This window comes from Anser brachyrhynchus (genome assembly GCF_964034855.1).
Source record: "Anser brachyrhynchus genome assembly, chromosome: 13".
Lineage (NCBI taxonomy): Eukaryota > Metazoa > Chordata > Aves > Anseriformes > Anatidae > Anser > Anser brachyrhynchus.
This window is the reverse complement of record NC_137708.1, coordinates 18,352,252-18,379,131: the sequence shown is the minus strand read 5'-3', so window position 1 is coordinate 18,379,131 and position 26,880 is coordinate 18,352,252. Positions and strand designations below refer to the sequence as shown.

Below are 26,880 nucleotides of genomic sequence, written 5' to 3'. Positions count from 1 at the left end.
GAATGAAGCTCCAAGTGTTTCATATTAGTGGAGGAGAAATAAAAGGATAAGGCTGCTGGAGTGGGGGGGGGGGGGGGGATGAGGGTGCTGCGAAGAAATATTTAATTCTGTATATAGTTTACACCGCATCTGCATTGGTCCATAGGCGTTCTGTGTGCACCTGGTAGGCAGAGCCCTGTGAAACAGAGGAGCCAAATGGTGAGGAATGAGCTGGGATGCTTGTCCGTGCAGGAGAGGCCTGGAAAGGACGAGTGCTGCTGTTGATGGAACGTTTTCTCTAATACCTTGTTTCACACACAGATTTGACTGTTGCTATAAACTGAATTTGTTGACCCTTTAAATCTAATTTTCACTGCATTTGCTTGCAAATGGTGAGGTAAGGAGAAGCCAGTGAGTGTTATCTACAGCAAAAAGTTAGGCATGCTGAACAAAGATGACATCTTCTAACTGGCAACATTTATCCTGAAAATTAAAGCAACACCACCTTAGAGATAAAAGAAGGCAAAAAGCCTTTGCATTCATATGTGATATATTGCTGCTATCTTTATTGAGTGCCAAATGAAAATAATTCATCAATGAGCATTGTGTAGGGGGTTGCAGTACAGCTGAAAGGTGGCAGTTAATTATTTAATGAGGATGAATGCAACAGTGCAGGGAAAGAATTAGAAACATCCCAAGTACTCTGGATTTTAGTTAGGAGGAGCAGACCATCTTCCAGCTAAACGAGGCTGCAAGGTAGAAGAAGAAAAATGAGGCAGGAGAAGCTTTCCTTTATAAGATAAAACACAACTTGGAGTGGTTTGCTGTGGGGAGCCTTGCTGTCTGTGAGCAAAGGCAGACCCAGGACGCGAGGGGTGCTGGTGCATTGGGAGCTCAGCCCTTGGGGGAGGCACCTGGGGGAACTCAAGAAGTGGGCAAATGTAATACTAAAACGCAGGCTAATTACGAGTCCATGAGCAGCGAAGGCTGATGTGACAGAAGATAGATTTTGCAAAGCTCTATCCTGGCTGATAGCAGTGTAGAAGGGGAAGCTTGTGATTGAGCTAGCAGCATTGTCTTCCTCCAGCTCTTTTTAATGTGCAGAGCAGGGCTGTCACTGGCACTCCATGGAGGGAATATCGAATATAAAGATGGGAACTGAGCAATTGCTCCTTTCCCTCCTGCTGATGTGTAACTGTGGCACACATCGTCATTTTCCTGTTATTGTTAATAAATGGTAACGCAGTGGCATTTAGAGATCCTGATAGAGGGTCCCATCAAGACAAGCACAGTATAAACATCTTGTATAGCTCTGGGTCGCTCAGTTGTTAGCATAAAGTCGTATTACATCAGACCTACAGAACAAGCTGCTCAGGACCATAATGAGGATACCAAAACAGGGATACGTTAAATGAATAGGAAGGGTGGTAGAGGAAAGGCAGGATCCTGAGGTGTGGGGTGCTCAATTTAAAGACATAAGATGATGTCATTTTTTTATTTTTTTTTTTTTGCATTCATCATGAGAGTTTCACGTGTCTTATTTCCTGAGTTTGCATTTCTAACTTTCCCATACTACAAGTGGACACTGTAATATTTGCTCCATTCCCGTCATTAGGATGTGATTTTGTCACTGAGATGACAAATGTGTTTGGTAGAACAGCAGCTTCCCACTCAGCTGTTACAGATACGCCCCTGGCACTAAAGAGGATCCTACAGATGCTCTGCACGGGATTGTTCAACCACGTGGTGGTCGCTCCTGGAGCGTGTGGGTGCTCCAGGGAAGCCAAATAATTCAAGTACTTGTCAGCAGAATGGGTATCTGAACGCAGGTTTATGCTACCTTCATCTGTGTGTTTGGGAGTTTGCCAAACATTCTGCCTGTTTTCACAGGACTTTTAGGAACCTGGTTATCTTTAAAACCTCTCCTCTCTGAGTTGGCTGACTTTGACAGGTTCAGAGCATGGTGGAGAAGACGCATGCAGACAGGCTCACACGTGCACGTCCTGGATACTTCTGCAGGAGCCCAGAGAGCAAAGTCAAACAGGAATTTAGTGGCTAGATATGAAAACTTGATGGAGAAAAGAACTGACAGTAGAAGTCATACTGGGTAGAGGTGGCATAAGGAGACTACTTCATGAACTTAAATTCCCTTGCTTTGGCAGCTGTGACACTGATTGGAAGAAAACCAAAATCAAATATCACCTTCTAGACCTTCTCAAAGCAGGGGCTGACGTTCAGGCTGGTGTTGTATTAATTGTCAAGTAACCTTTGAACTGTTACCCAGTTTTAAAACCCTATTTTGAGCGCACATGATTGTGATAATTTTTGAATGAAAAGCTGTACAGAAAATAAGTGCATGTTAACATTTTGCCCCTAGCCAATAAGAAGAAAGAGAAAGAACGTCCGGAGATCTCTCTTCCTTCAGACTTTGAACACACGATTCACGTGGGGTTTGATGCCGTCACTGGAGAATTCACAGTAAGTAACTGCTGTGTTGCATGTTTACTAAAATTTCTGCTTTCTTGATGGTAAAATAGCTGCCTGTTGCCAGAAACTTCAGATGACAACAGCCAGGCTGTGAAGAAAGAGACCTTTATTTTTTGGGCTTAGGGTTTGGAGTGTTTTACTTCTGATTCAGGCTGCTTTTTTTTTTCTCCAAGGATTATCAGCAGAGTGTCTGTGGAAAATGAAAACTTAAGAAAAACGTAGGTGTATGGTTTTACCAGTCCCACAGGCTGGTTATTCAGTCTTTGGGAAAGCACTGAAAAACCCCACATATGCGCATAGCGTCTGTCTTGCTGTAGACAATCGGCCCCAAAGTGCAAAGTCCAGCTGCTCTGCAGACAGCTCTTGGGGATGCTCAGAAAGCAGCAGCACTGTTGAAGTCCATTCATTTTAATTCAATAATCTTCAAACTATGCCTGTTAGGCTAGGTGATCAGCTTTTTTTACTTATATTACAAAGTATATGAAGCATTGGGAAAAATGAGTCTGATAGAAGCTCCTTGAAGTCTGCAGGGGACTTCAAAGCGTTTTCTCTCAGACTGCTGGCTAGGTGCTGAAACCATTACTCAGTGAAGCTGAGATGGCAGTAAGCTTACACTTGGTTGAACTGCAGAGGTGAGAGGAAACATTAGCAACTCTCCGTACCATCAGTAGTACCCTGTGAGCTAAGTGGTCAGACTGTGTTCTCACCGTATGTCAGACTGTAGTGTGTGCTGCATACACCAAACAGGATGGGACAAATCACTTGCTTGGACAAAGTCTGGTTGATTTCTGAAATTTGAGCCCTAAATGTGGGTTCTTCATCACTTTTTTACTTCTGTTGCTATTTTTGCTTCTCAAAAACATTTCAGGAGGCTGGAAACTTTCTGTACACTTCAACAGCAGCAGTAATAGTACTAGCAACAGTAAAAGGAAAAGGACACACATAATGATAGCGTGTCTTCAAAGAAGTAGTGAAACTGAAAAATTCTTAGTAATTAGGAAACACGGCTACATTTAAAGTATGTAGACTAGTTAATTAGCTTTAGTTTAAAAAAAAGATATAAAATCTTTCAAAAATTATTTTTGTGCTGAACCCTAGTGCTTGATTAAATACTCATTTAAAGTACCCAGATGTGGTCATTTGCATTCAGAAACTTAGCATAAAATTTTAAAATACTGTTTTCCCTACTACCCTGTTTTTTCTCTTTTTCCTCTCTGCCTCTCTCTGTAGCCACTTTATTGCTCGGGTTTCTCTTCAGCACCATTCTCTTATCTTCTTACCACGTTATATGTTATGCTTTTGTTTTCTCCATTTTTGTGTTGGAGTTTCTTATTTCTTCCTTCCTTCCTTGTTTCACTGCTCTCCCCACTGAATGTTGAGCTATTCTTCCTTTCCTCTATTTATTCTTCCTTTCAACCTACTGCCTGTATTTCTGCCTTGTGCTTCAGACTTTCCTTCTGGCTCTACGCAAACGTGATGGGTCACTCATTACCTGTTCTCTCCTAGGCTGGCTGGCTGGTGGCGAGGATCCCGGTTAGTTGTGCTTCCCTGCCAGCTGCAGCAAAAAGGAGGGAAGCAGAGGCTAACGCACTTGAGTTCTAAGTTCTCTATCTACTTCAGAGATGACGGTTTGAATCAGTGTGAATATTATTGCTATTATCCACTGCATCAAAACAGTCTGTAGCTTTGGAGTTTGTTGATTTTCGTGTGAGATGCCACCAGCACGGGTCCTAGCCCTTCACAGGACAAAACCTGGCTAAATATATTCACTGTTACTGCTGTAGCACTACTTCTTTTTAATATCTTTTTTTCCCCTTTGAAAATAGCAGACATGAGACGGCTGCTGCTTCTCACAACATTTCTACAGCAATTCTTGTTCCTAAATTGTGCAAGTGCAGTGCTGCACATTGTGAAGGCTCCAACTGATTTAAAACAAACCAAAGAGAAAGGTGACTCCTCACTCCTCCCATGCAGCTTGCCAGCACAAGGCTTAACTCTGCCGTCCTTAGTGGAGCAAAATGTCAGTCAGCAAGGGAATCGCGCTGTTAAGAACTACCTGTCAGCCCCCAGTGAGTCTCCAGATGCAAGCATTGCATTTCACGTCGCATCTGACATGTTTGATTTGTCCCAGCCTGGGTCCAACTGGTGTATCAGCCGGGCAGTCCTGCTGTAGGGGCTGCCAGTAGCCATACCACGTACAAATATTCCCACTGTCTAGTGACAACACTGTCTGTCTCTTTCAAAAGTTTGGAAGTGCCATGGGAATGTGCAATACATGTACAAATATGGTTTCTTCGTATGTTTTTGTTTGTTGTTAAGTTTCAAATTATTCCAGTTGTCATGCCATTGGTGTTTGCTCTACTGGTTATGTGCGATGCATCGAACCATGTTTTAACACCTAACAGTCACCCCCTGGCTGCATCACCTGATTGCCCTTAGTTGCATCTCAAAGCAAAGTTGGGGACACCTGCATGGGCTCCTGAGTTTTGGCTTTCAGCCTTGAGTACCAAGCTGCGTTGTTGCTCATGATCGTATTTTATATCTCCATTTCACTATGCTTGGAGCAACCCCACTTGCTAAGAATTAGGATTTAAAGCCCAAAATAAAATTGGCTCAAAACTGTTGGGTGGGAGCATGCTTCCAGAGCTTTATATTGATTGATTTTGAAGAAACAGTTGCATTTTCTGAATGGAGGAAGAAGTGTGGTTTGCAGGGCTTTGAGTGCATCTTGTGAGGCATGCATTTTTGGAACAGTTTCCTGATCCCCAGTCTAGAATAAGACACGGTTCCAAACCAAACTTTTAAAGCTTCAAGATTACAGGATTTGCAAGTGGGAGAAAGGTGTGGCTAAAACTCCAAAGAAGTTGCATATTATTAATTCAATAAAGCCTTCTGAATTGCCCCAATTTTCAGTCTGGCACATGTAGATTATTCGGATTATGACCACACACAACCTCCCAGTGCGAAATCTGAGTTTCACCAGCCACTTTCTCCATTGCACTTTGTTGACTCATGCAATGGCCAATTGTGATTGTGGGGCTGGGGAACCACTGGAAAATCTCGTGTAGAGCCATTCAAAATTGCTGACCTGGCTTTAAAAACTAGACAAACAGTAAAAGCCCAGATATTTCTCTTTTATCTTTATTTTTTAATTAAAAAGAAAAAGAAACCATGAGTAATTTTTCTAGTCACTTGCCGTTAATCCTCAGTAATGCATTTTTAGAAGGGAGAGAAAAACTGGCTTAAAAAAAGCGAGGAGGGGGAATGATGCTTCCAAACTTTGGAACGGTCATGAGTTTTCTGTTTTCCTAAGCCTGCCTTCCTGTAGCCTGTCCGCCACCTATTTAGTACCTACCTCAGAGCTCCCATTTTAGATGGGACTTTCCCCATTTTGGCCCATTGGTTTCACCTCCTACCACCTTCTAAGTTGTCCCACATTCTGTTTTAACTTTCTTTTCTTTCTTTATTTACGTCCATTACAGCCAGATCTCTATGGCTCACAGATGTGCACAGGGAAGCTCCCAGAGGTGCGTCACAGGCCCAAAAGAAGCTTGCATCAAAGTGCTTCTTTGAGATGTCATAGCACTGCAGCAGCAGGTTGATGTGTGTGCAGTAGATTTGTTGCTTGGCTTATCCCACTTTTTTTTCATTAATCCCAAACTCTGGAGGCCCATGTCACACATTGTTTTGCAGAGAACTTCTTAGGAAGAAGCCATGTTAAAATGTGTATCTAGGTTGGGGTGGCACCAAGGGTAAGCGTAAATGCACTTCAGGTGTAGTTTTTCATTCAGTAAGCCCTACAAATTCGCTGGTAGATGTTGGCTGTGCAGTAAATGGGGAAAATTATAGGCTCTCAAATTTAGGAAATTATACTGGATATTTAAAGCAATGTTTGTTAATACAATTCCAATGCGGAGTTGTGGCTTTCAGTGATTGGATCAATTCTCAAATGCCACCCTTCCTCGTTAGATGTTTGAGAATTCATACAAGGCATTGGCACTCTCAGCCTGTTTTCTGAGTCCTGAATTTCTGCAGTTTTACAGTCGAGAACATACAGAGCTGCAGGAGCTCAGAAAAGAGACATCCTTAACAGCAGTAGCTGTGGTACAACTCAGTGTTACAATTTTGACAATTTAAACGCAGATGCTTAACCCCTCTGTGTTCCCTGATAATGCTGAAAATTGTCCTATCAGGGTGGGGTTTACCTTTTAATCAGACAGCAGTGATCATTTCACCAACATGTTTGCATTATTAAGCATTAAAAATCCAGTGTAAAGCTCCTAAAATACACTGTGTTGTCCACAAATATAGAATAGTCTTGTCATGTCTGCACCGAATCACCAGGAAAACGAGCTAAGCCTTAAATCATTATTCCATGGAAGAGCAGAATTGATTTAAAGATGAGTTTCATGCACTTTTTTTCCTGTCACGATCATAACTTTCTTTTCTTTTTAAAGTTGGATCCTGGTTTTATCTCTGTATTTTGTTAGAGAAGAGAATGATTGCATCTACTGTTTAAGCTTCTCATTTTAATGTAAGGTATCAATCAAAATTTCTGAAAGTAATCTTACAGGTAGCATGGGATCTTGGTAAAGATCTGTACAGCTGCAGCTGTTAAATACTCTAAATTAACATTCTTTCCACTTGGCATCTACAGGGCATTCCAGAGCAGTGGGCCAGGCTACTACAGACCTCCAACATAACAAAACTAGAGCAGAAGAAGAACCCACAAGCAGTTCTAGACGTCCTCAAATTTTATGATTCCAAAGAAACAGTTAACAACCAGAAATATATGAGCTTTACGTCAGGAGGTAAGTTACCATCTCACTGCAAAAAAAGGGATGTCAGGCACCTAAGTGGATCAAACTGAAGCTCAAGAATGCTCAGTGGTCAAGAAGCAACCTTAGAAAATTACTCCTAGTGGGATACTCCTGAAATGAGTTAATTTCCCCTTTTGTCCACGAATGTCATTGAAACTCTAACTTTTCTTTGTCTTGTTTTCGGAACTAAATAAGATGCTAGGCAGTCACTGTCATTTTTATTCAGAAGCATCAGCAGCCAGAGATCATGTTTACTTCTATTTTATGTCTTTGCATTCTTGTTACTTCGCAGTGTTCAGGGGTACAGGGCACACTCGTTTAGTTCATCTTATGAATTACTGTTTGATCCTAGGAGCAATAGATTATGGACTACGAGGAATTTTCGTGGTATTTTATGAAGAGAAGAATTTTCAAGGATTTTCTGTATGAGCTGTAGAGAAGTCCCAAAGTAGCTGTGCTAGTCCCGAAGCAGTAATGTCCAGAGCCATCTCTGTGGCATTCCAGGAAGATCCTCATGATTTAGGCATTACCATGCCAAAGCCTGAAAACGTGATGGTGGTGTCATTTTTCTCATGGTTGTGTACACTCTGCAAAATTGTAGTCTAGAGTTGCAAAAATGAGAAAGCAAGTCTGTGCTGTAGTTTGCCTTTTTATTTTTTTTTCCTTTGGCCCATGTTTTTTTCTCATTTCACTAATCAAGCCCCAGCTCGTGACAGATCTAGCAAGAAAGCAGTGGTGTTTCTAGATGCAGCACATCTGGCTTTTGTATTGATGTGTTCTTCTGCTATTTCTTAATAACTGAGATGCATTTAAAACAGAAATACCAGTAAGATGCGTTTGTTTTGGTAAAGCTTGTGTCAACAGCTTCAGCTGATGAGGGGGTGTCTGTGTCCAACAGGGTGTGGAAAGCATTTGTAACTTAGCCTGCAGTGGTTCAGTTCCTACACGTGATAGTCTGTGGTGCTGGAGTCTGTAATTTCCTCAGTTTGCTGGTTCAACCAATACAACTCCCAAAATGCAGGCTGGGGCAGCTTCTCAGAGGATCTTCTAAAAACCGTGCAGTTATTTCCAGAAAGTATTAATGTCTGTCTTCTTTTTTAAGGGAAAGCATCATTTAATGTCTGCTAAAATAGCAAGTACTTCTGTGATGAAATGCAAAATTCTAAACAGTTAGTGTATGCTCCTGAGCTCAGTACTACTGAAAGTTAGAAGGATGGATGTATTCCTGTCCAGCCTTAAAAGAAGGATCTAGCATCTTAATTAGCTGTTACTGGGCTGTGTCAGAACAGAACCCACCTAGCTAAGGGGGATTCTGAAGCTTTTATGGGGACACGTGCAGCAAGCTAGAGAGAATCAATGCATGCAATTTATTTTAAAAACAAACAAAAAACAATAACTGCTTTAGCTCTTTTGGGCAGTGGAAGCATTGGATGTTGAAGAAAAATTTGTATTTGTAGAAAAACAATACCCTAGTATATTGTCCTGCTTCTTGCTTTCTGTGTAAAATAACTCTTGTTACTGGAGGGACGTTGTGAAAGAAAAATGATTTCAGTTTGGATTTACTTGTTCTGTGGGATTCCCCACAACGGATCCTGTTTTATAACGGTGTTAATTTTCCCGTGCACATTGCAGATAAAAGCGCCCATGGATACATAGAAGCCCATCCTTCGGTGAGTGTGAAAGTAACCTTTTGCTTTCAAAGCATGTGATTGTGGAGCAAACTGTGAGCTTTGACTTTCATGATAGAGTGCCAGCCTTATGGGCTGAAAGGAAGTACGTTAAGTGTCTTTGCAGCAGCACCAAAAGGATTACTGGCTATTTTCTAGTTCCCTTTAAGAACTTCTCTACAGATTTTATACAGTCTGCTTTTGCAGACAGAAGATTGCATACTGTTGTTAGCCGTGGTGGAATATATAATTCACAACAATATGCAGTACTGTCTAATTAGCCCATTTTCATATAGTTTTAACAACTTGGAAACCATTTCTATTAAATTTTATGATTTATCCTTAGTACAGCTGGATATGTAGCTGAATATAAATAAGGCTATAATTGATATGTAACTCACTGGAACCATAGAAAGAAAGTTTTAAGTAATGATTCACTCTAATTAATACTGACTTGCTGTAGCAATCCCAAAGATGTTCTCATGACATTCACATTAATATTGACCAGATTTATTAGTGTTAATGTTAGTGCATTAAATAGCAAATGATTGAGTAGGGATTTAGCCTTTATTTTCAAGTGTTAAGCAACATCGTTTTCGGTTTGTGATTACACAGCAGAGACTGTGTATAATGAAATGAAAATCATCTTTGAATATTCACACTTCTTTTTCAATAAATTTTCATTTGATACCACTTTCATTATCTTTCATAAAACATGAAACTTTTAAAAGGAAGTTTGGGTTTCATGGGAGCATAGTAAAACCTTCCAGACAGCTTTTCCAGTGGGTATGGACACACTGGCAGATGTTGTGCTATTTTGTTCTAGTAAACATAGCCAGCAGTGAGACGTCAAGATGTCAGCTTTTGAAAGTTACCTGCTCATAGGATGCTGGTTGAATGTTATAAAGAAAACAACTCTGACAAGAGTGAGCAGTCATTGGAGTTTTTTTAAATTTCATTTCACTCCTTAATGGGAGTCTAGCATTAAATAATATGACTTTAAGTTCTAGCTACACAATTTAGTGCTGTTAGACCAAACGTGGAGCCCAGTGGAAAAAAAAAAGTTATAAGAATTTAACAGAGCAGAAATGTGATTATTCCCTTCGTTATTTTTGCCTTAATATCTTCTCTCCCCATGTAAGCAAAATGCTAGTGATGTATATAGAAAGCTATACACTGATTTAATACATGACAGAGTAATGTACACCTTCCCATTAGGGCACCCTTGATAGCATTGCCCCTTAAACTAGTGCTGAGGATATCTCCTGTATCATCCCCCCTACTTTTGGTCACATTAATAGCCATTTACCTTAGAAAGCTGGGTGATAGAACTGCAACTCACAGAAAATAGGATTCTCACGTGTGTATTGCTGGCATATATGCCAGAGTGTTCACATCCAGGTGACCGAATGCAGCTGTGCAGTACAGCACCGGTGCGAAGATGAATTAGTTCCCCCCGTTTCCTGTGGGCTTTCCGTTACTGCTATTTGCACTATACTAAATTGATACCGTTTTAAAGATAAGTGGGTTTCAACTCACTTAACTTTAAATATCTGCACTCTAAGCTTCTGTTTACACATAGACATTTATCTGTGTCTAAACTGATCAGCCAGACTTCCCTCGCCTGCCCTGTGTTTGTACTTCTGCCTGAAGGTCGACTGCGCCCTGGCAGTAGCTTTTTTCTCCGCTGCTGTAATGGGAGCCTGGGTAAGCAGTTGGGACGTCTGCCTGGCAGCCACCAAGAGGTCAGCAGGATGCACCGTGCCGCTGAGAGGCTGCATTCACTCTGGGTCACTGTCGCAGTAAGAGAGAAATAGTGGAGAGATCAGTGTGTTGCTTTATGATTAGATAAAGAGGAAGACGGTAGTGAAAAGGAGCTGAACAGGGAAATTCAGCACTGTGGAAACATGTAATGTGACTACCCCCGGGGTAAAATAATAAAGCAACAAACAGCCTTTCTCTACAAAGCAAAATTCCCTGCAAGACAAATGCAGGAGACTTTGCACTTTGAAGTGTGCTAATTAACCTAGCCAGCAGACACCTGTTAACTTAATTAACTGGTACCATTTCTGCAAACACAATGCCAAAGCAATGAACTAGCAACTAGATGTGATTTCTAGTGATAGATTCAAGCATTACTTAGGTGAAATAGGACTTTGACAAAACATGGGAATTATTCAGTTGTTTTTGTTTAATTCATTACTCCAGTAATGTACACATGACACAGTTCAGTAGCATATGTAATAGATTATTGTAAAAACTAAAAAGCAAAAATGAAAAACACCAAGATGAATTAACAAAACATTGTAATTTGTAACCTTTAAATTGTAGGGTGTGTAAGAGAGGTGTCTAGGACTTACTATAAGCACGTATAGATTGCTTTCTGATAGCTAAGCAGAGTTGTATGTAATTATCAAACCTCCCAAGTGCCAACGTGGTGATTGTCAGTCATGCTACTGTCTGTCCACAGAGCACAAAAACAGCATCAGAACCCCCGTTAGCGCCTTCTGTTTCTGAAGAAGAGGATGAAGAAGATGAGGAAGAGGAAGATGACAATGAACCTCCGCCTGTTATTGCACCACGGCCTGAACATACAAAATCAGTAGGTCCCAGCTTTAGTCAGCACTGCTTGTGGTGTAATGAATGTTTCTGATCAGACAGCACTTGGGGCACGTTGGTGAAGGGTCTGAGGGCTGGAGCCCTGTCATGGGGTATTGCTTCACCCAAGCTACTGACACCAGGAAAATCTGATGGAACTTAATTATTTATTTAGTTAAGAGTTTCCTGTGCTGCTGATTGGAACAATGAATTTTATCTTAGCATCAGCTAAGAGCTAGCATTGTTTCTTTTAATGCTGCTAGGATAAAAGTGAACAACTTTGTCCAAAGTATCTGTGGGCTTGCTGTGTCATCAAGTGGAAGGAGCAGTCACCAGATCCATTGCACACCTGTGTAGGACATTCAGGAGAAACTACCCCCTGGAGGTACCCATCCCTCTTCACTATATGAGGACCTAAATGAATAACTTAGACTACACTATTAACTTGTACATGGCTGAAGTTTGGTGAGAATCCTACACAGCTGTGCAATATGAAGAGAAAGTGGAAGTCTGAAAGACTATAATGCAGGTCCTAGTGGCCGCTACTTAAAGCTTGAAACACTGACAAGAAGTCAGTTCAGCAGTTATGACCAGAAAAGGGAAATGCTCGCTGCTTCTATTCAGATACCTATCTTAACGGGTAAAACTAGTGTCCTAATGCTCATTATTTCTGTTGCAAAACTGTTGCCTTCAGCACTATATTGGTGCCATCTTTGGAACTGTTAGCAAAGTTCCAACTGCGAGTCATTTTGTTACCCATATAAACAGATGAGCAACAAGGAACAAGGCCCTGGACATAGCCATTTCTCTATTCTGGCAGCACAGTAAATTCATTGTTTCAGTCATCTTTCAGAAAATAAAATAGAAAATGAAACTGGCCGTGAACTTGTGTAAAACTAGTCTTCATTTATCCTTATTTGAGAAGTGGAAAGTGAAAAGGAACATTTTAAGAGTCCTGGGTGTGGCAGACAGCATCTTCCTAAGTGTTTGTGTCACAGTCTCGGGGCAACTCTGCAATCCACCTTTTTGACACACAGTAATTTACTGTCACAGATCTACACTCGCTCTGTAATTGAACCTGTCGCTGCACCAGCACCGGCTAAAGAAGCCACAACTCCCCAGCCTGAAAACTCGAACACGAATACTTTGTACAGAAACACAGACCGGCAGCGAAAAAAGTCCAAGATGACAGACGAGGAGATCCTAGAGAAACTGAGTACGTATTCTGTATTTCTTGTCTGATAAAGCAGTGTATTGTATGCGTGTCTCAAGATTTTATATACCAAATGATCAACCTTAGTTTAGTGATAAAGGGTCAATTACAACTCCTCACACAAACTGTTACTGTGCTTAGAGGAAGTGAAGGAGCACTCTGGATATTCCCTCTGCCTCTGAGGCCAGCTGTGACTGGCTTGGATTTGCCTGAGGTTCTGCCTGTGCTAAAGGCAAAATAAGAGATTATTTCTGCTTGAGCAGAAGTCTGTGGCCTAGTGAATGACCTCGTGAACTCCAGTGTGCTGATGCCCAAATTTAGCTGAATGTTTGGCTTCCTAAATTCTCTTTAGATTCCTGACTTCTCACCAGTCATCGGAGCCAAAATACAGGAATCTTTCTCTTTTAACCTGTAGACAGCTACGGAACTAAGCCCATTCCTTCAGCATGAAGGGGGACACCTCCAAGGATATTCTAGTGTTCTTACCACTACCACTAATATATCAGAGCTTGTTTTTATAAGAATTCTCTGTTTTGACAGAGGACTCCTTTGAAAGGACATGAGTTGAGACCATGGATAGAGAACAGGTTTTCAGTGTGCCTCAAAATAAATTAAAAAAAATACTTTTATAGCAATCCTTATTTTATTTCTTAGCTTTATATTTATAAAGAGGCATCAGCGAGACACAGCTATGTGACCTGATCAGATAAAACTGCACTGCAAGCGTTTCTCAGGAGCTAGCCTCCAGCACATTCACTGCATATTCCTCAGATAAATGACACCTTGACATACCTGACTCCCAACCAGTTAATGCCATCAGAATCCTGACTGTTAGCCCCAAAGCCCTGCATGGATTGTACACTAGGCAAGCACATTAAGCCCTTTATGGTTTTACAGCACAATAATCAGCTTCTTGCACGTTCTAGCTTTCAGTGCTGTGTTGTCAGATAACAAACCCTTGAGTTGATAAGGTACCCCAGTTCACTCTGTCTCCTGTTAACTGTTAGGACAATGAGTTAATTGATCTACGCCTCCTTGTGTTTGATCTCAAAGCCAATAATATTGTGCCTTTAATGGAGGTAACCACTTGGAAAGAGCACAGTCTGTACGTGGCTTCTTCACGGTGGTTTGTCAGTGGCTCGTTCTTGTGCTGAACCAACCTTTGTCATTACGTCCCTGCCACTGATGGTGGCTGTGACTGCAGAAGCTGAAGCATTTCTTTGCTGCTTGTGTCGTTTTCTGCACCCTTGGCAGGTTGACAGGACCGTATAGAACTGCATCTCAGTGCCATTAGGGGGTACTGAAGGGATAAGTTCCCTGGCTTTAGCTGAGGAGATAATGAAATAATGTGTTTATTCCAGAGCAGGAAGTTTATCTGCAGGTATGTCAGGTTATAAAGGGAGAAATTATAACTCCTTCATCTGAGGCTAAATGTTTGAGGCAGGCCATCTACCATGAGATCTGCAGGTACCCTGCATACTTGAACATTAAGTATGCATATCATTTATTGAAGCTCGTGTAACCTAGATCAGGACTGAGCCATTGAGTTATTGAGGGTTACACCTCTGAAATGTTTCATGCTTTCATGTTTTTACTTTCTTAAGAATTTGATACTCAGTGCAAGGTCTGAAGATCTGCCTTGGCAAATTGTGATGTGGACAATGAAAATCTTTCTGTACTTCCATGAAGCCATCTAAAAATGGGGGTGATGCTCTTCTGTTGTAGTCATGGGCTAATTAGATTTAAGCATGTGGGTTTGGGTGATTTTTGTTTGCTTGTTTGTTTTCAAACTCATATGACTTCTCCACCTTGCCTACTTACTCTGCAGTTGGTTTTATTCTACTCTTAGATGATGTCCCTTGCCCTCTTTTATCTTAAATTGCTTTCATAACTCTTCTCTGCTTGAAATAACTTGAGTTTTTTTAGAGGCACATTCATTACACGTTTTACTAGGGAGTAAAGCCTGTAATACTGAGATAAGATCAAACAAAACTCTGTCTGTAATGAAATCATGAATATGTTCCACTGTAATTATGAAACAGAAGTGGCCCAATTCTGCTTTCTTATCCACTTAATTTAGGATTTAGTAAAGGAAAGTGCTTAAAAACACCAAAATAGCTGGTATGTTTATCTCTGGTCCAGAATAGGGAGTGCTCCTCTGAGCTGGAGCTGCACACCAGCCCGTTTGTTGATTTCAGTGCTATCATACTTGAAAAGCAGTGGCTTAATTACAGGATACCAGACATAAACAAGTAACTTGCAAAAGCACCTCCTCAAGATATTAGGAAGGACTATAAAATCTGAGTCAGTAGCAAATTGGGAAAAATTTTATTCGAAGTATTTGTTCTCCGGTCTCTCTTTTTCTGTAGTCCTTTCTAACGTGAACATCTGTGAACTTCTGGTGTCTGTCCTGGTAGATATGCATTTCCATTTACTAGCTGAGAACAGCACCAAGCTGGACAACACCAACGCAGTATTTTTCCTGTTACCCAGCCCAGCACAAGGTTACGGCAGTGCTTGGTTTGGTACTGCAGAGATTCATGGGGATCCCGGTCTGGTGGGGGGTGGTCAAGTTCAGCAGTGCGAGCTTCCTCCTGGACGAGCAGGAGGGAATGCTTTTTCTTGGTTATGTCCCTTCTTTCACTCCATTAAAAAGTGAGTTCCAGAGTCCTCTGGTCATAATCCTCTTGGCTGAAGAGTTGTTTTACAGCAAAGACCCATTCTAGTGAAGCAGAATAAAAGCTTCATCTCAGGTTGCATGTTTCAGCGAGTTCTCACTTTGGCTGGGAAGCTGTCCTTGTTCTGCTCCAGGATCCCACTGCAGGAGTTCGGCAACAGCCGTCTTCAGGGTGTCCAATTTTAGCTATGGATTTTGAAGTGTAGCTGAAAACGGTGTGTCCTCTGCTTTGCATGGAGCTGGGCAGCGTTTGGCATTCCGACCAGAGGAAAATACAAAAGTTAACCAGGGTCATCTAAGTGCTATGTCCTTGGCTTTGACTCCAGGCAAGACAATTGCAGTATCTCTCGCAGGCTGCGACAGCAGGGCAGGATCACTTCAGGCTACTTGGGACTATGTCAGCATCTTCAGCCAGCGAGTGCTTGCAGTGCCATCAGCAGCGGGCACTGGCTGGCATTCCTGGAGTGCCGGGAGAGGGGAGTGAGTACTGCTGCACAAAGGAAACCTCTTCCCCTGCAGCTCCTTTTAGTGATCTTGCCAGGACCAGGAAAATTGTTTAAGCAAGGAGTGTAGCAGATGGTGTCGATGCCCTGTCTCCTTGCCGTGCTGGCAGGCAGGATCCCTGGCTGGGCATCCAGCTTTTAAAGCCCTCTGCCCTGGAGAACCGGCCTGGAGAGCGGGAGAGGTGTTTGCTACTTCACTGCTTACAGTGAATGGCATGCCACCTCATTTTGCTTTGGACACGGAGGTGAATAAGTACGTATTTGTATTGGTGATGCAGGAATATTGTCAGATCAGTCAAAGTATTTTGCAAAATGTGGGCAATCTTTCCTCCTAAGCTAATCTCCTCCAAGCATTTCAGTGATGTACATTCACACTTAAATTTTTCAAAGTCATTTGGATTGCCATTTAACCAACAACTTAGACACTGTTGTTTGTGTTTTATGTAGGCAACTGCTGGACCAGAAAAAACAGTGTTGTTTTTGAATAACTCCTTTGGATTTGTTTGAATTTAGCAGATTTTGGCTCTTTCACTCGATATAAACTTAGTATACTGATTGCTGCTTTCTTTCCTTCCCATTCAGACTGCCTACATCTCTGAGTGGGCAAGAAACCATCAAGCTGTGCGTGCTCTAATTCTGGCTTTCAATGGCGCGTGCTCCAAAATTGCTTGGGACCTGGATGTCCCATGCCTGGGCCAAACGGGCTGGCCCTGCCTTCCCTCTGCTGCAGCCAGGAGCTGCCAGGAGGTGGCAGCACCCCATCTGGCCTGCTTTGTGCATCACATCACCTGCACTCATGGAATTACCAGCATCTCCTTGTGCAGCTGTCTTTGTTGCTAGCTATGCTGGTTTCAGAGGAATGCTGCTGTTGTTTTGCATCACGGTTCTTAACTGTGAGGATCTCCCTGCTGAGAGTCAAATGCTTGTTACTGGTCCAGGTCAGGGTGAAGGCAAGCAAGACAGTTGTTAAAATGGCACAAGCACAGTCTCCTTTGTAAATAATTGTGAGGTAATCAGTTGTGAGGGTCATACTTTTTAAACAACCGTAATTATTTATTATAACATGAGATGTTCTTCTTTAAAAGGATGAAAACATTATTTTGGCAAACTACTGAAAGATTGAGAAGATCCCTTCTTGTAAACCCTTTGCTATGGTCTTCCTGTTCTGAAATGGCACCTATTCATAAAAATTGATTCTAGAACCCAAGGTGCATTTCATCTTTGAAAGTATTAAAACTTGTGTAGAATCATACATAGTATTTATTCTGAATGAAGAAAAAAAAAGGTTCTGTTATTCCAGCTCTCATTAATGTTTGTAGACAACAGACAAGCACTTGCATGGACATTTGTTCGTTTCTGATATCCATGTCCTATCTATATATTTACACGTTGCCAGTTCCCTGTCAAGGTCCAGAGACACAGGTAACCTCCAAAGGACTGTTTAAAAAAAAAAAGTCTTTATAGAGTCCAGCTGTGCTATAGAGCTGCCTGTATTGTTGTTGATCATTATTATTACCCACCTGACTACGTGCAACTCACAACCCCATACAGCATGTCTGATCTCTCATAAGGTGGTATCTCCATTTCGAAGTGAGCGTCTTTAATTTTGTTTCTTTCAGGGAGCATAGTGAGTGTGGGAGACCCTAAGAAGAAATATACCCGATTTGAAAAAATTGGCCAAGGGTAAGTCCAATCATAGTTATCTATACAAAAACAAGGGCTGGGTGTTTTTGCTGGTAAAATATCAAGTGTGAGTCTGGGCAAGTTCCAGACACACTCAGACGCTGCATTTAGATTCTCCTGTCTCTCACTTCTCATCAGTATTTTAGCTGTGGCCAGAAGGAATCATTAAAGACACCTTGCTGCTGGCAATGTCTTATCTGCAGCAAGGAACAGACCCTGGACAATCTGCTGTCCCTCCAGTGTGCAGCATTTATTTTCTTAGAAGAAATCATTTTTATGTGTCTCAAAATAATACAGCCACACTAAAGAAAGAAGAAGAAAAAATTCTGTCTCAAAGAGCAACTTGCCAAATGATAGTTGTCATATAAATAAAAGCTCTCAATAGCATTTCTTTCAAACATTGTGCTAAAAATATTTCAGTGATCAGGAATAAAAAAAAACAGTTTAGAAACTTAAACACATGCAAAACAAAATAAATGAATAAATCGGTAATAAAGACAGTGTAGATGTGCAAAGCACTTAATGAGGAAATGTATCACCTGCCTGCTGGCAGACCACTCTGGGATCCTGCAGGTTTTATTTACTGAAAATAATCTACCAGGCTATTCCCTTTTGAAACCCTACTTCACTTATTCTAAATAGGAATGATCTGAAATAATTCCTATGTGAGGAGACAAGAACAAGAGAAATTACATCAAAATGAGGTATCGGATGTGCATTTTAAATAGACAGACTGCCTACTCATTCCAAGTTTCCTTGGCTATGTTGTAATTCTGGGAGGGCTAATGCCATTTGTGTAAGAGCAGGGTTGTGCTGCTGCTTGCGTATGGCAGAAAGCTGTTTACTGACATCAGGAGATGGTTTTCTGCCTTAACTGTCTGTGAGGTTTGAACCCAGGGTAGCATGTTGCTGACCGAGAACTGATTAATACTGAAGAAAAACAGACACACTCACGCTCTTTCTCTAGCAGGCTTTATAGTAGATATATCTTACTTGATAAGACACTGGTGGGGAGGTGTTTCTTCTCCATTCGTTGTAGACAACCCTTTCTCAGATTCCAGCTTGCTTTCTACCTGCAGCTTTGGTTCTTACTGTCACTTGTATGTCAGTGGACACTCAGAGCTCTGCCAGTCTCTCAACAGATAAGTGTCAGCTGAAGGCATGAGATTCAGATTAAATGTGTGTGAACAGATTGTTGCTGTCACTGTCAGAAAATGACCATCATCCTCACTCTTTTATTTTGACACTGCTGGGAGTGAGGTTGTACAAAGGTACCGCAACAACTGGTGGAAAACAAGTGGCTAATACCTGCCCTAAAAGGGTACCTAAGTAGATGTCCTCCAGCCGGAAGATTGTGTGCCCTTCTTACAGAGGAGCAGGTGGGTTGCTGTAATCACCTCAATGGCTGTAATGCTGCAGGTTGATTTAGAGAGCTGAGGAAACATACTAAGGAAAAAAATATGGTTATAGCTAGACCCTGCATTGGATGTCTTGCAGATCTGCATTGCTATTGCAGTGAACAGCTGAATGTGAGACTGTTTTGACACCTGTTTTTTGGACTCCAACTACATGCAAAGCTATTTGTTTAAGACTTGCTGTAGCTTTTATCATGTAAATTAGAGTAATTCTTCTCAAATACTAAAACGGGGAGCGTGCTCAATAATGCACTTCAGATTATTTCATCCTGCAGTATGTAAAGGAGGTGCTTAGGCTCCCAGTATAACACTGGGGAGACATGAGGAGTGTTTTCAGTGCAGCTAATGAGTGGAAGGCAAGAGACGTGGCTGCTCAGCGAAGAGCAGGTAGCAACTTTTTACGTAAGGAGGAGTGAATCAACCAGACAGTAGCACCTTGTGGCTCCATACAGTTGGTAAGTTAATAAACAGCGTAATGCTTTCACAGCCACTTTGTAATGAACAGTAGGTAGCAGGCCTGTGCGGAAGCAATGGCCAGCTTCAGAGCTGAGTCTGTGGTTTGTAATTTGTCTCTGGTTTAGGACTGAAAACGCTGCTGACACTGGAGGAAACTTTGTTAACTAGGGCTTGGCAAAGAGGCTGCTCAAGCTGTGCTGAGCTCTTGCTAAAAAAGACAAAGCAGTATGGAGCCATGAGCAGCATGGGTTCAGGGCTTCTATTTTTTCTTTCTTGTTTTTTTTTAACTTGTGTTGCACTGCATCATAGTGACACAGATCTAATTGTTGGTCCTGGTACTTGCCTAACTGCATTAAAACGAAGATGTTACAGAAGAGTTTGAAAGTTAGATACAGATCAGAGATTATAGCTGCTTAGAAGTAAAAGTCCCTAATGCAGAATCACAGAGCCCTTGCAATTAATTCACAGCTTTACTTAAATTACTCACCTTTATCTAAACTCTTCACAGATGGCCTGAGGCATAGCAAAATGCGTCCTCATTTAAATGGCTGTTTTAAAATAAACCCTGACAGGACTTTACTCAGGAGGTGTAGCACAGTGTTAGCAAATCTGAATAAATTGTGTTGGCTTTTTATGAAAACAAATTGGATTAATCTCAACAATTAGTCATAGGCAAGCACATTTGCATTTATATTAAAAGAATACATAGCATGCCCAATTATAACATTGTTCTCAACACTGGTATGCAATCTCTGATGCCTGTTGAAGTAAAATTTCTCAGAAATATTTCAGCCTGCAGGTAAACAGAAACAAACTGGGTGATCATGCAAAAATGAGCAAAAGGATTTTGTATTTTCAATCCATGGGGCGCTTGCCAGGTACACGTTCCCACGTCTCAGAATCCCCACACTGGCTCTCCCATGGCTCACTGTCCATGCAAACACAGGCTTCATAAACGTTGGCGGTGTCAGCCTGTGGCTTAGCACAGAAGGAAGCCCCAGTAGGGTTTATAAGCCCACAGTTGCTTTTAAACCCAAAGGGATTTCCTCTGATCATGGCCCTTCTGGCCCTTCACAGCCTTGCAGGGGAAGAATGGCTTTTAAAGAGAGGCGGATGGCAGGCAAAACCCCTCACTCTTATTTTGGTAGCCCTACGCTAACACCTATGTCTGCTGAATGGCTCTTGACAAAAAGAAGCTGTCTTGGGTTCTTCTGTTCTGAGTCATTCTCAGAACCAACAATGCAAAACCGGAGAATATTTTCCAGGGTTTTCTGGGGGGGGGGGAAATACGTAGAAACAACTCCCTCCATAAGTTTTGAACTAAAATAGTGTAGGGTGTACATTTGAGATTCACTCCAGCCCTTTCTTTTCACGTTGGACATGAGCTGGTTATCTTGGATTCCCTGCGCGGCAGAGGGCTGGCAGGTGGCTGTGCCATGCTGCCATGAATGAACGCAGGCGGTTTGCAAACACTACAGGCAGCAGAGATAGCCTATCTGGGCTTGTTTTTACTCGAAGGCACTAAAACGCTTTTAATTTGTTGGCTGATGTTTTGTTTCTAGGGCATCAGGAACTGTTTATACAGCAATAGATATCGCCACAGGACAAGAGGTAAGTGCCGGCAGTCCCAGCTGACTTTGCAGGTATTCAGTGCTTTCCCCTCTGGCAGGAATTGTGGATGGGGTTTTCAGCTTGCCAGCAGATGGGTAGTGCAGAGGCTGTTCCTCCTGAGCGTGGACTGGTGTCAGCCTGCAAAATGCATCGCCTGCTATCTTCAGCTCCCTGGTGAAAGTTCTTTAAGGCCAATGTGATTCTGTGCCTCTGTAACTAAACACTTACTGGGCCATCCATTTTCCAGCAGCTGAGGTGTTGATTTATGCCTGAAAGGTGCCTCTGAATTCCTGGGCAGGGGGATCCTGGTCCCTCTGAAATCAGTAAGAACCTTGGTGCTCTCTGTGCTTAGACTGATGCTTCACCCTTAGCTTTTAGGGCCAGTTGTACGAGATGTGTTTTCTCATACTCCGTCTTCTGAACACGACTTTGCTCTCCACAGTATTGTTGGTCCATCCTGGTACCATGTTATGGCTGTCATCCCTGAATGGGCATTTTAATAGAGAGAAATCTATAAAGAAATGCCAGCAAGCCTGATTAAAAAAAAAAAGTATTTTTATTGCTAGTGTAAATGTATTGCTTTAGAAATTCTTATCCCTGCTCCGAAGTGTGGATGAAGTTGTGCTATTACAGAGAATATTGGTCTGAGTGTAATTTAACTCCATGTGTTTCCAGCATAAAAACTGTCTGGGGGCCTGGCCCAAGTTGTAAAACCTAAAGATCTGTAACCCTATTTTATAACTCCCCTATTGCTGTGAGGAATAAATAGCTTTGTTACATTACTTGCTTTTGGACAGCCCTCGTCCTTACTAAGAACTACCAGAAGTAACAGAAGGAGGAGAAGTGCCATCCTTCAAAGAAGGACGCGCTCGGTCTGAATTGCCAAATACATGAATGTAACCAGCTGACGGTCACTGCCATCACTCAGTCCCAATTTATCTTAATCACCAATTCAGACAGCAATACTGTTTAGCATTTTTTCCATCATGTTTCTCATCTTCAAAGGATAATACAAGAACTAATTAAGGAGAGATCATGTTCAGGATGCAGTTCTGTGTTTCAGTCGTTCTGAAGCTGGTTGGCACTCACTAAAATGGGGAGACTTGTATCCAGGGCAAAGATTTCTCCTAAAAGCTACGCTCGTGTTTAGCTCTGGTGTTGGTGACAGCTCACGATGCTAAAAGGCAATGTCAGGCTCACCCTGGCAAGAACTGTTTGCAGGGAAGTGGGAGCCAAGGGGTTGAGAAACAAATCTTGAAGAAAAGCACTCTTAATTCTGACAATCCCAGTAGTGGCTGATTTAAAGTGGCATCTTACCAATCGTTTCCTTTTTCAGGTTGAGGCAGAGGCAGGGTAGGTATGACGGTATAGAGCAGATGTTGGTGTCTTAGGCCCTTTGCTCTTTAGGGCTACAGTTTGAGATTTCTGATATATCATTTTTGCTTGTCAGCAGATACATCTTACTGGTAGTGTGAGATTCCAGTGATTCCACCCGCCTCCAGTGATGCTCTATACAGGAGGACACTTTATAACTAAGAATCTAAAAGCCCTGAGCCCTGCTCATAACCCTGAGTGTGTCCATAAAATACCACAGAATGGATTCTTTTCTTTAAAGCCAGATTATTGCAAATCTAAACTGTGTTAAAAGATAAGAATTACCAGCTGTTTTTATATATTTTCACAGTAACAGAATCACTTGCTGCTTGCAAAACATGCATAAATAATAATGGTGGTAATAAAATAAGGCTGTCTTAAAAGAATGTAGGTCCAGAGAGTGCTATTAGAGATTTTTGGTTGATCATTTAAAGACCGTTTTTACAGATTTTATAAGGCAAGATATATATGACTATGTGTAACTAGCACGCAAGCAAGCAGAGAAATAGGGTGTTGTAATGTAAGTTACCGAGCTCTAATGTCTAATAACAAGACAGTTTGGCACAGCTCTGATAGATCGTTCCAAAAACACTGTGTTCGCTCTGATCTTGTGCAACAGACTATTCAAGTTAATGCATTGTTTTCACTGTCGTTTTAGGTGGCCATAAAGCAAATGAATCTCCAACAGCAGCCCAAAAAGGAACTAATTATTAATGAAATCCTGGTCATGAGGGAAAATAAGAATCCCAATATTGTTAACTATTTAGACAGGTAAGTACTTCTGGTGTTGTCACATGAATGTTCAGTTACATATTGAAACTCAAAGATTAAGAAAAGCCTTTGGTTACTGACAGAAAACAACTGTTTTTTTATTCATGTATATTTACGTGTATTTATATATTTATGTGTATATATGCATAAAAATATACGGGAGGAGACTGGTCTTTATGTGCATTAATCTTTTCTGGCGTATCAGAGCATCACAGAACGGTTGCAGTAGGCAGGGACCTCTGGGCCCATCTGGTCCATCCCCTGCTCTAGCAGGGCCACCCCGAGCAGGGTGCTCAGAAGCTTTTGAAGTTCTCCAAGGGGGAGACTCCACAGCCTCTCCGGGCAACCTGTGCCAGTCATCCACAGGGTAAAGAGGTGCTTCCTGATGTTTAGATGGAGTATGGAGTCCAGAGAGTCTTTTCAAAGACCTCGATCAACCACATCTTACTAAAACAACTGCCTGTAGCTCCACCTCCTCACTGTTTTTAAGTTGGTCATGTTTTCTACATATTATCATAAATGCAGATATATCACTCTGTAAATTATTTCTCTTTGGCTGTTCCAACCATTTTCCATTGCTGTGGATTCCAGAAAGAGTAGGTTCTTGTTTCCATACACACATAATTTGTCAGGTTTTAAACTGTTTTCCCTGTTTCTGAATGCATTTGTATAAGGTTTTCCAAGCTGTTGACCAATTCCTATCCGTGGCACACACTCTCCCACTGCCACAGACAACTATGAAAGTTGTCATCTCGTTCCTGGAGTTAATCAAGATACTTATGTATACCTTAAGATGATGAACCAGATGATCTGATATGTTCCGGTTCAACGTTCATCTTTGCCTTTACTGAATCGCATTTTTCACTTGCTTGCCATCTAAGACATCTGATTTCACTTAGGTGCATTTCTCATTCGGACTGCACAGTTTCCACGTACTTTATAGCCTAGAAGGAATGTCCATTCATTTCATTCTGTCTTCATTTAAAAATGAACAGGAAACAAAACCGACTGTTTTAATTTTCATAAGACAATTTAGCAACACACATTTATCAACGCCATTGGTTTCTTGTTTCAGCTACCTAGTAGGCGACGAACTCTGGGTGGTTATGGAATACTTGGCTGGAGGCTCTTTAACTGATGTTGTTACAGAGACGTGTATGGATGAAGGACAGATAGCAGCTGTATGTAGGGAGGTAAGGGATCCTGTGTGCACTTCTGATTACTTGGACAGAATGGTACTTTGAAGCAGGTGCAAAGAATATGAGTGGTTTCATGTCCAGATCTTTGCTCCTGCGTTGCTTTTTTAATGTGGGAGAAGAAAGAGCATCTTAAATGAACTGCCTGCCAGAATCACTACACTAACAGTACAATAACAGAGTATAGTAAGTGTATTCTCCCTTTTTTTGTGTTTTACTGTTCTCAACTTTGCCTCTTTAAACATTTGCCTGGAGCATGTCCATACTGCATTCCTTGCCTGTAAAAGCAAACACGTTGGTGGCAGAATTTTAAAATAATAGCAAAGAAGAATAGAGACTCATTTATCACGGTCCTCAGCTTAAAAGGGTAGCATTCCACCCAAAGTGATATTTACTTCTGAAAAGTGACTAGCATGTTATTTCCAAATCTGCTGTAGAACCTAACAATAAAATCTTTGTCATGCAAACTTCCACCTAAAAGGGATCCACTTCATACTGAAGAAAGTGACTTTGTCTTTTGGCAAATAATAGTTTGTCATATGGATGGAGATGGCACATTCATTTTAACAGCAGTCATTCAGTCTGTGCTTTCAGGGGATAGTCTGTAACAATAATTGACATTTCTTTTTCAAAAGCTCACGTGCCTTCATTTAGAAAGTTGTTATTCTAGTAGTGTTGAAGCAGCAAGCTATACCTCTTGAAAACAGAATGTTCTGCCATTACTCTCAACTCATCTAGAAATTAAATCTTTTAGAACTATTTCTCTTCTTGTGTGATGAAATCGGGTCATTAATTTTTACCCTTATGTTCCTTTTTTTTTTTTTTATCTATCAGTGCCTGCAAGCACTGGATTTCCTTCATTCAAACCAAGTGATTCACAGAGACATCAAAAGCGACAATATTCTTCTTGGAATGGATGGATCTGTCAAATTGAGTAGGTATTCTCGGTCAGGCACAGCTTTCCCAGGATGGGGTGTGAGGCTGCTTCTGACTGCCTGCCAGTTACCCAAAAGGGGTGCCTATGATGGTGTACCGACCGCTGCTTAAAGCTAAGGACTTTTCCATTGCTTATTCCAACACACAGAGAAGTACAGAAAGAAGAAAGATGCAAGAAAAAACACTGCCTTTTACTTGTGTATGCCCTTTCAAGAGACCAGAGTTACGGTCTAAAGCCCCAGGTGCACAATAGTCACTGCAGAGCAAACAGACACTGCCGCTTTTCTAGCTAGATTCAACATCACGTTCTTAGGTATAAACCAGGGATTTTAACTTGGTTTCAGAATTTTAAATGGCTTTAACAATACTTTTTTTTTTTTTTCTCCTCAGCTGATTTTGGCTTCTGTGCTCAGATCACCCCTGAACAGAGTAAAAGGAGCACAATGGTCGGGACTCCTTACTGGATGGCACCAGAAGTGGTGACACGAAAAGCATACGGTCCCAAAGTTGACATCTGGTCGCTCGGGATCATGGCAATAGAAATGGTGGAAGGAGAACCACCTTACCTTAATGAAAATCCTCTCAGGGTAAGGTGCCAATAGAATCAGACACCACTGTCTTTTTAAGCTGTCCTATGTTTAGACATAAAATCCCAGTCACGTCAGCTTGGACTAATTCCAGCAAAGGCTGCTTCTAAAAATGTCACTGGAGTGTATCAGCACAGACTCTGGCTTCGGGTATGTAAATGGGAGAACCTCAAAAGACAAGTAAGGTGGAGCCAGTTCAGAAGTTTGTCATTTTTGTCTTCAGTGATTCTTAAAATTTCTTGGGCGTTGTTTGAAATCTGTTTTAGCTGTACCTCTGATGCCAGGGATTTTTCAGTGGCAAGTTTCTCCAGCTGATGAATTTTTCTGAAACAAGCTTCAACTATACCTGCAGGCAGAAGTATTTTCAAACTCAGATCAGTGTAGATCAGTTACCTGATCCTTTCAGGAAGTGTCATTGGTTAGAGTAATGCCATAATTATTGATTTCTAAATTATTAATTTCTAAAATGCACAGATACTTGCAGTAAACTAATGCATTGTTGTTTTGAAGTTTTCATTTGTCCAAACTCTTAAAATGAAACAGCCAATTCTTATTCAAGTGTGCAACAGAGGAGGAAGGTACACCAAGGAAAAAACTCATGGCTGATAGCTGAAACAGTTAAATGCTACACAGTTAATTCCTGATGGGAGGCAGGAATCCGTGAGGAACTTAATTTTGTACCTATGTACTTGCATACGTAATTTTTGTTACGGCTAGAACTAAAACACAGCATGACCTTTAGCTTTTCTCATAGTGGTGAGGCTGTAATTCCTCTGGCAGCCCAGGCTGCGTGCTGCAGACTGAACAAACAGCACAACCTGGCCATGCTATTTAAGAAAGGAACATGACAAATATACAATCTTTTGTCTTCTACTTTTTATGGAAAAAGTTTTCTGTGTCTTTATGG

General features: G+C 41.5%; 1 protein-coding gene across 4 annotated transcripts in view; it reads left to right on the top strand.

Moving 5' to 3' along the window:
* The window catches only part of PAK3 (p21 (RAC1) activated kinase 3), a 180,343-nt gene that overhangs the window by 141,774 nt on the left and 11,689 nt on the right, over window positions 1–26,880 (top strand). For all 4 annotated transcript variants that reach the window (XM_080554448.1, XM_080554449.1, XM_080554450.1 and 1 more), the window contains 11 exons: window positions 2,357–2,457; window positions 7,124–7,277; window positions 8,919–8,956; window positions 11,424–11,555; window positions 12,605–12,767; window positions 17,564–17,627; window positions 21,061–21,109; window positions 23,142–23,254; window positions 24,330–24,447; window positions 25,285–25,384; window positions 25,777–25,973. In XM_080554448.1, coding sequence (XP_080410574.1) covers window positions 2,357–2,457; window positions 7,124–7,277; window positions 8,919–8,956; window positions 11,424–11,555; window positions 12,605–12,767; window positions 17,564–17,627; window positions 21,061–21,109; window positions 23,142–23,254; window positions 24,330–24,447; window positions 25,285–25,384; window positions 25,777–25,973 — 1,229 coding nt within the window. The remainder of the gene's footprint in view (window positions 1–2,356; window positions 2,458–7,123; window positions 7,278–8,918; window positions 8,957–11,423; window positions 11,556–12,604; window positions 12,768–17,563; window positions 17,628–21,060; window positions 21,110–23,141; window positions 23,255–24,329; window positions 24,448–25,284; window positions 25,385–25,776; window positions 25,974–26,880) is intronic.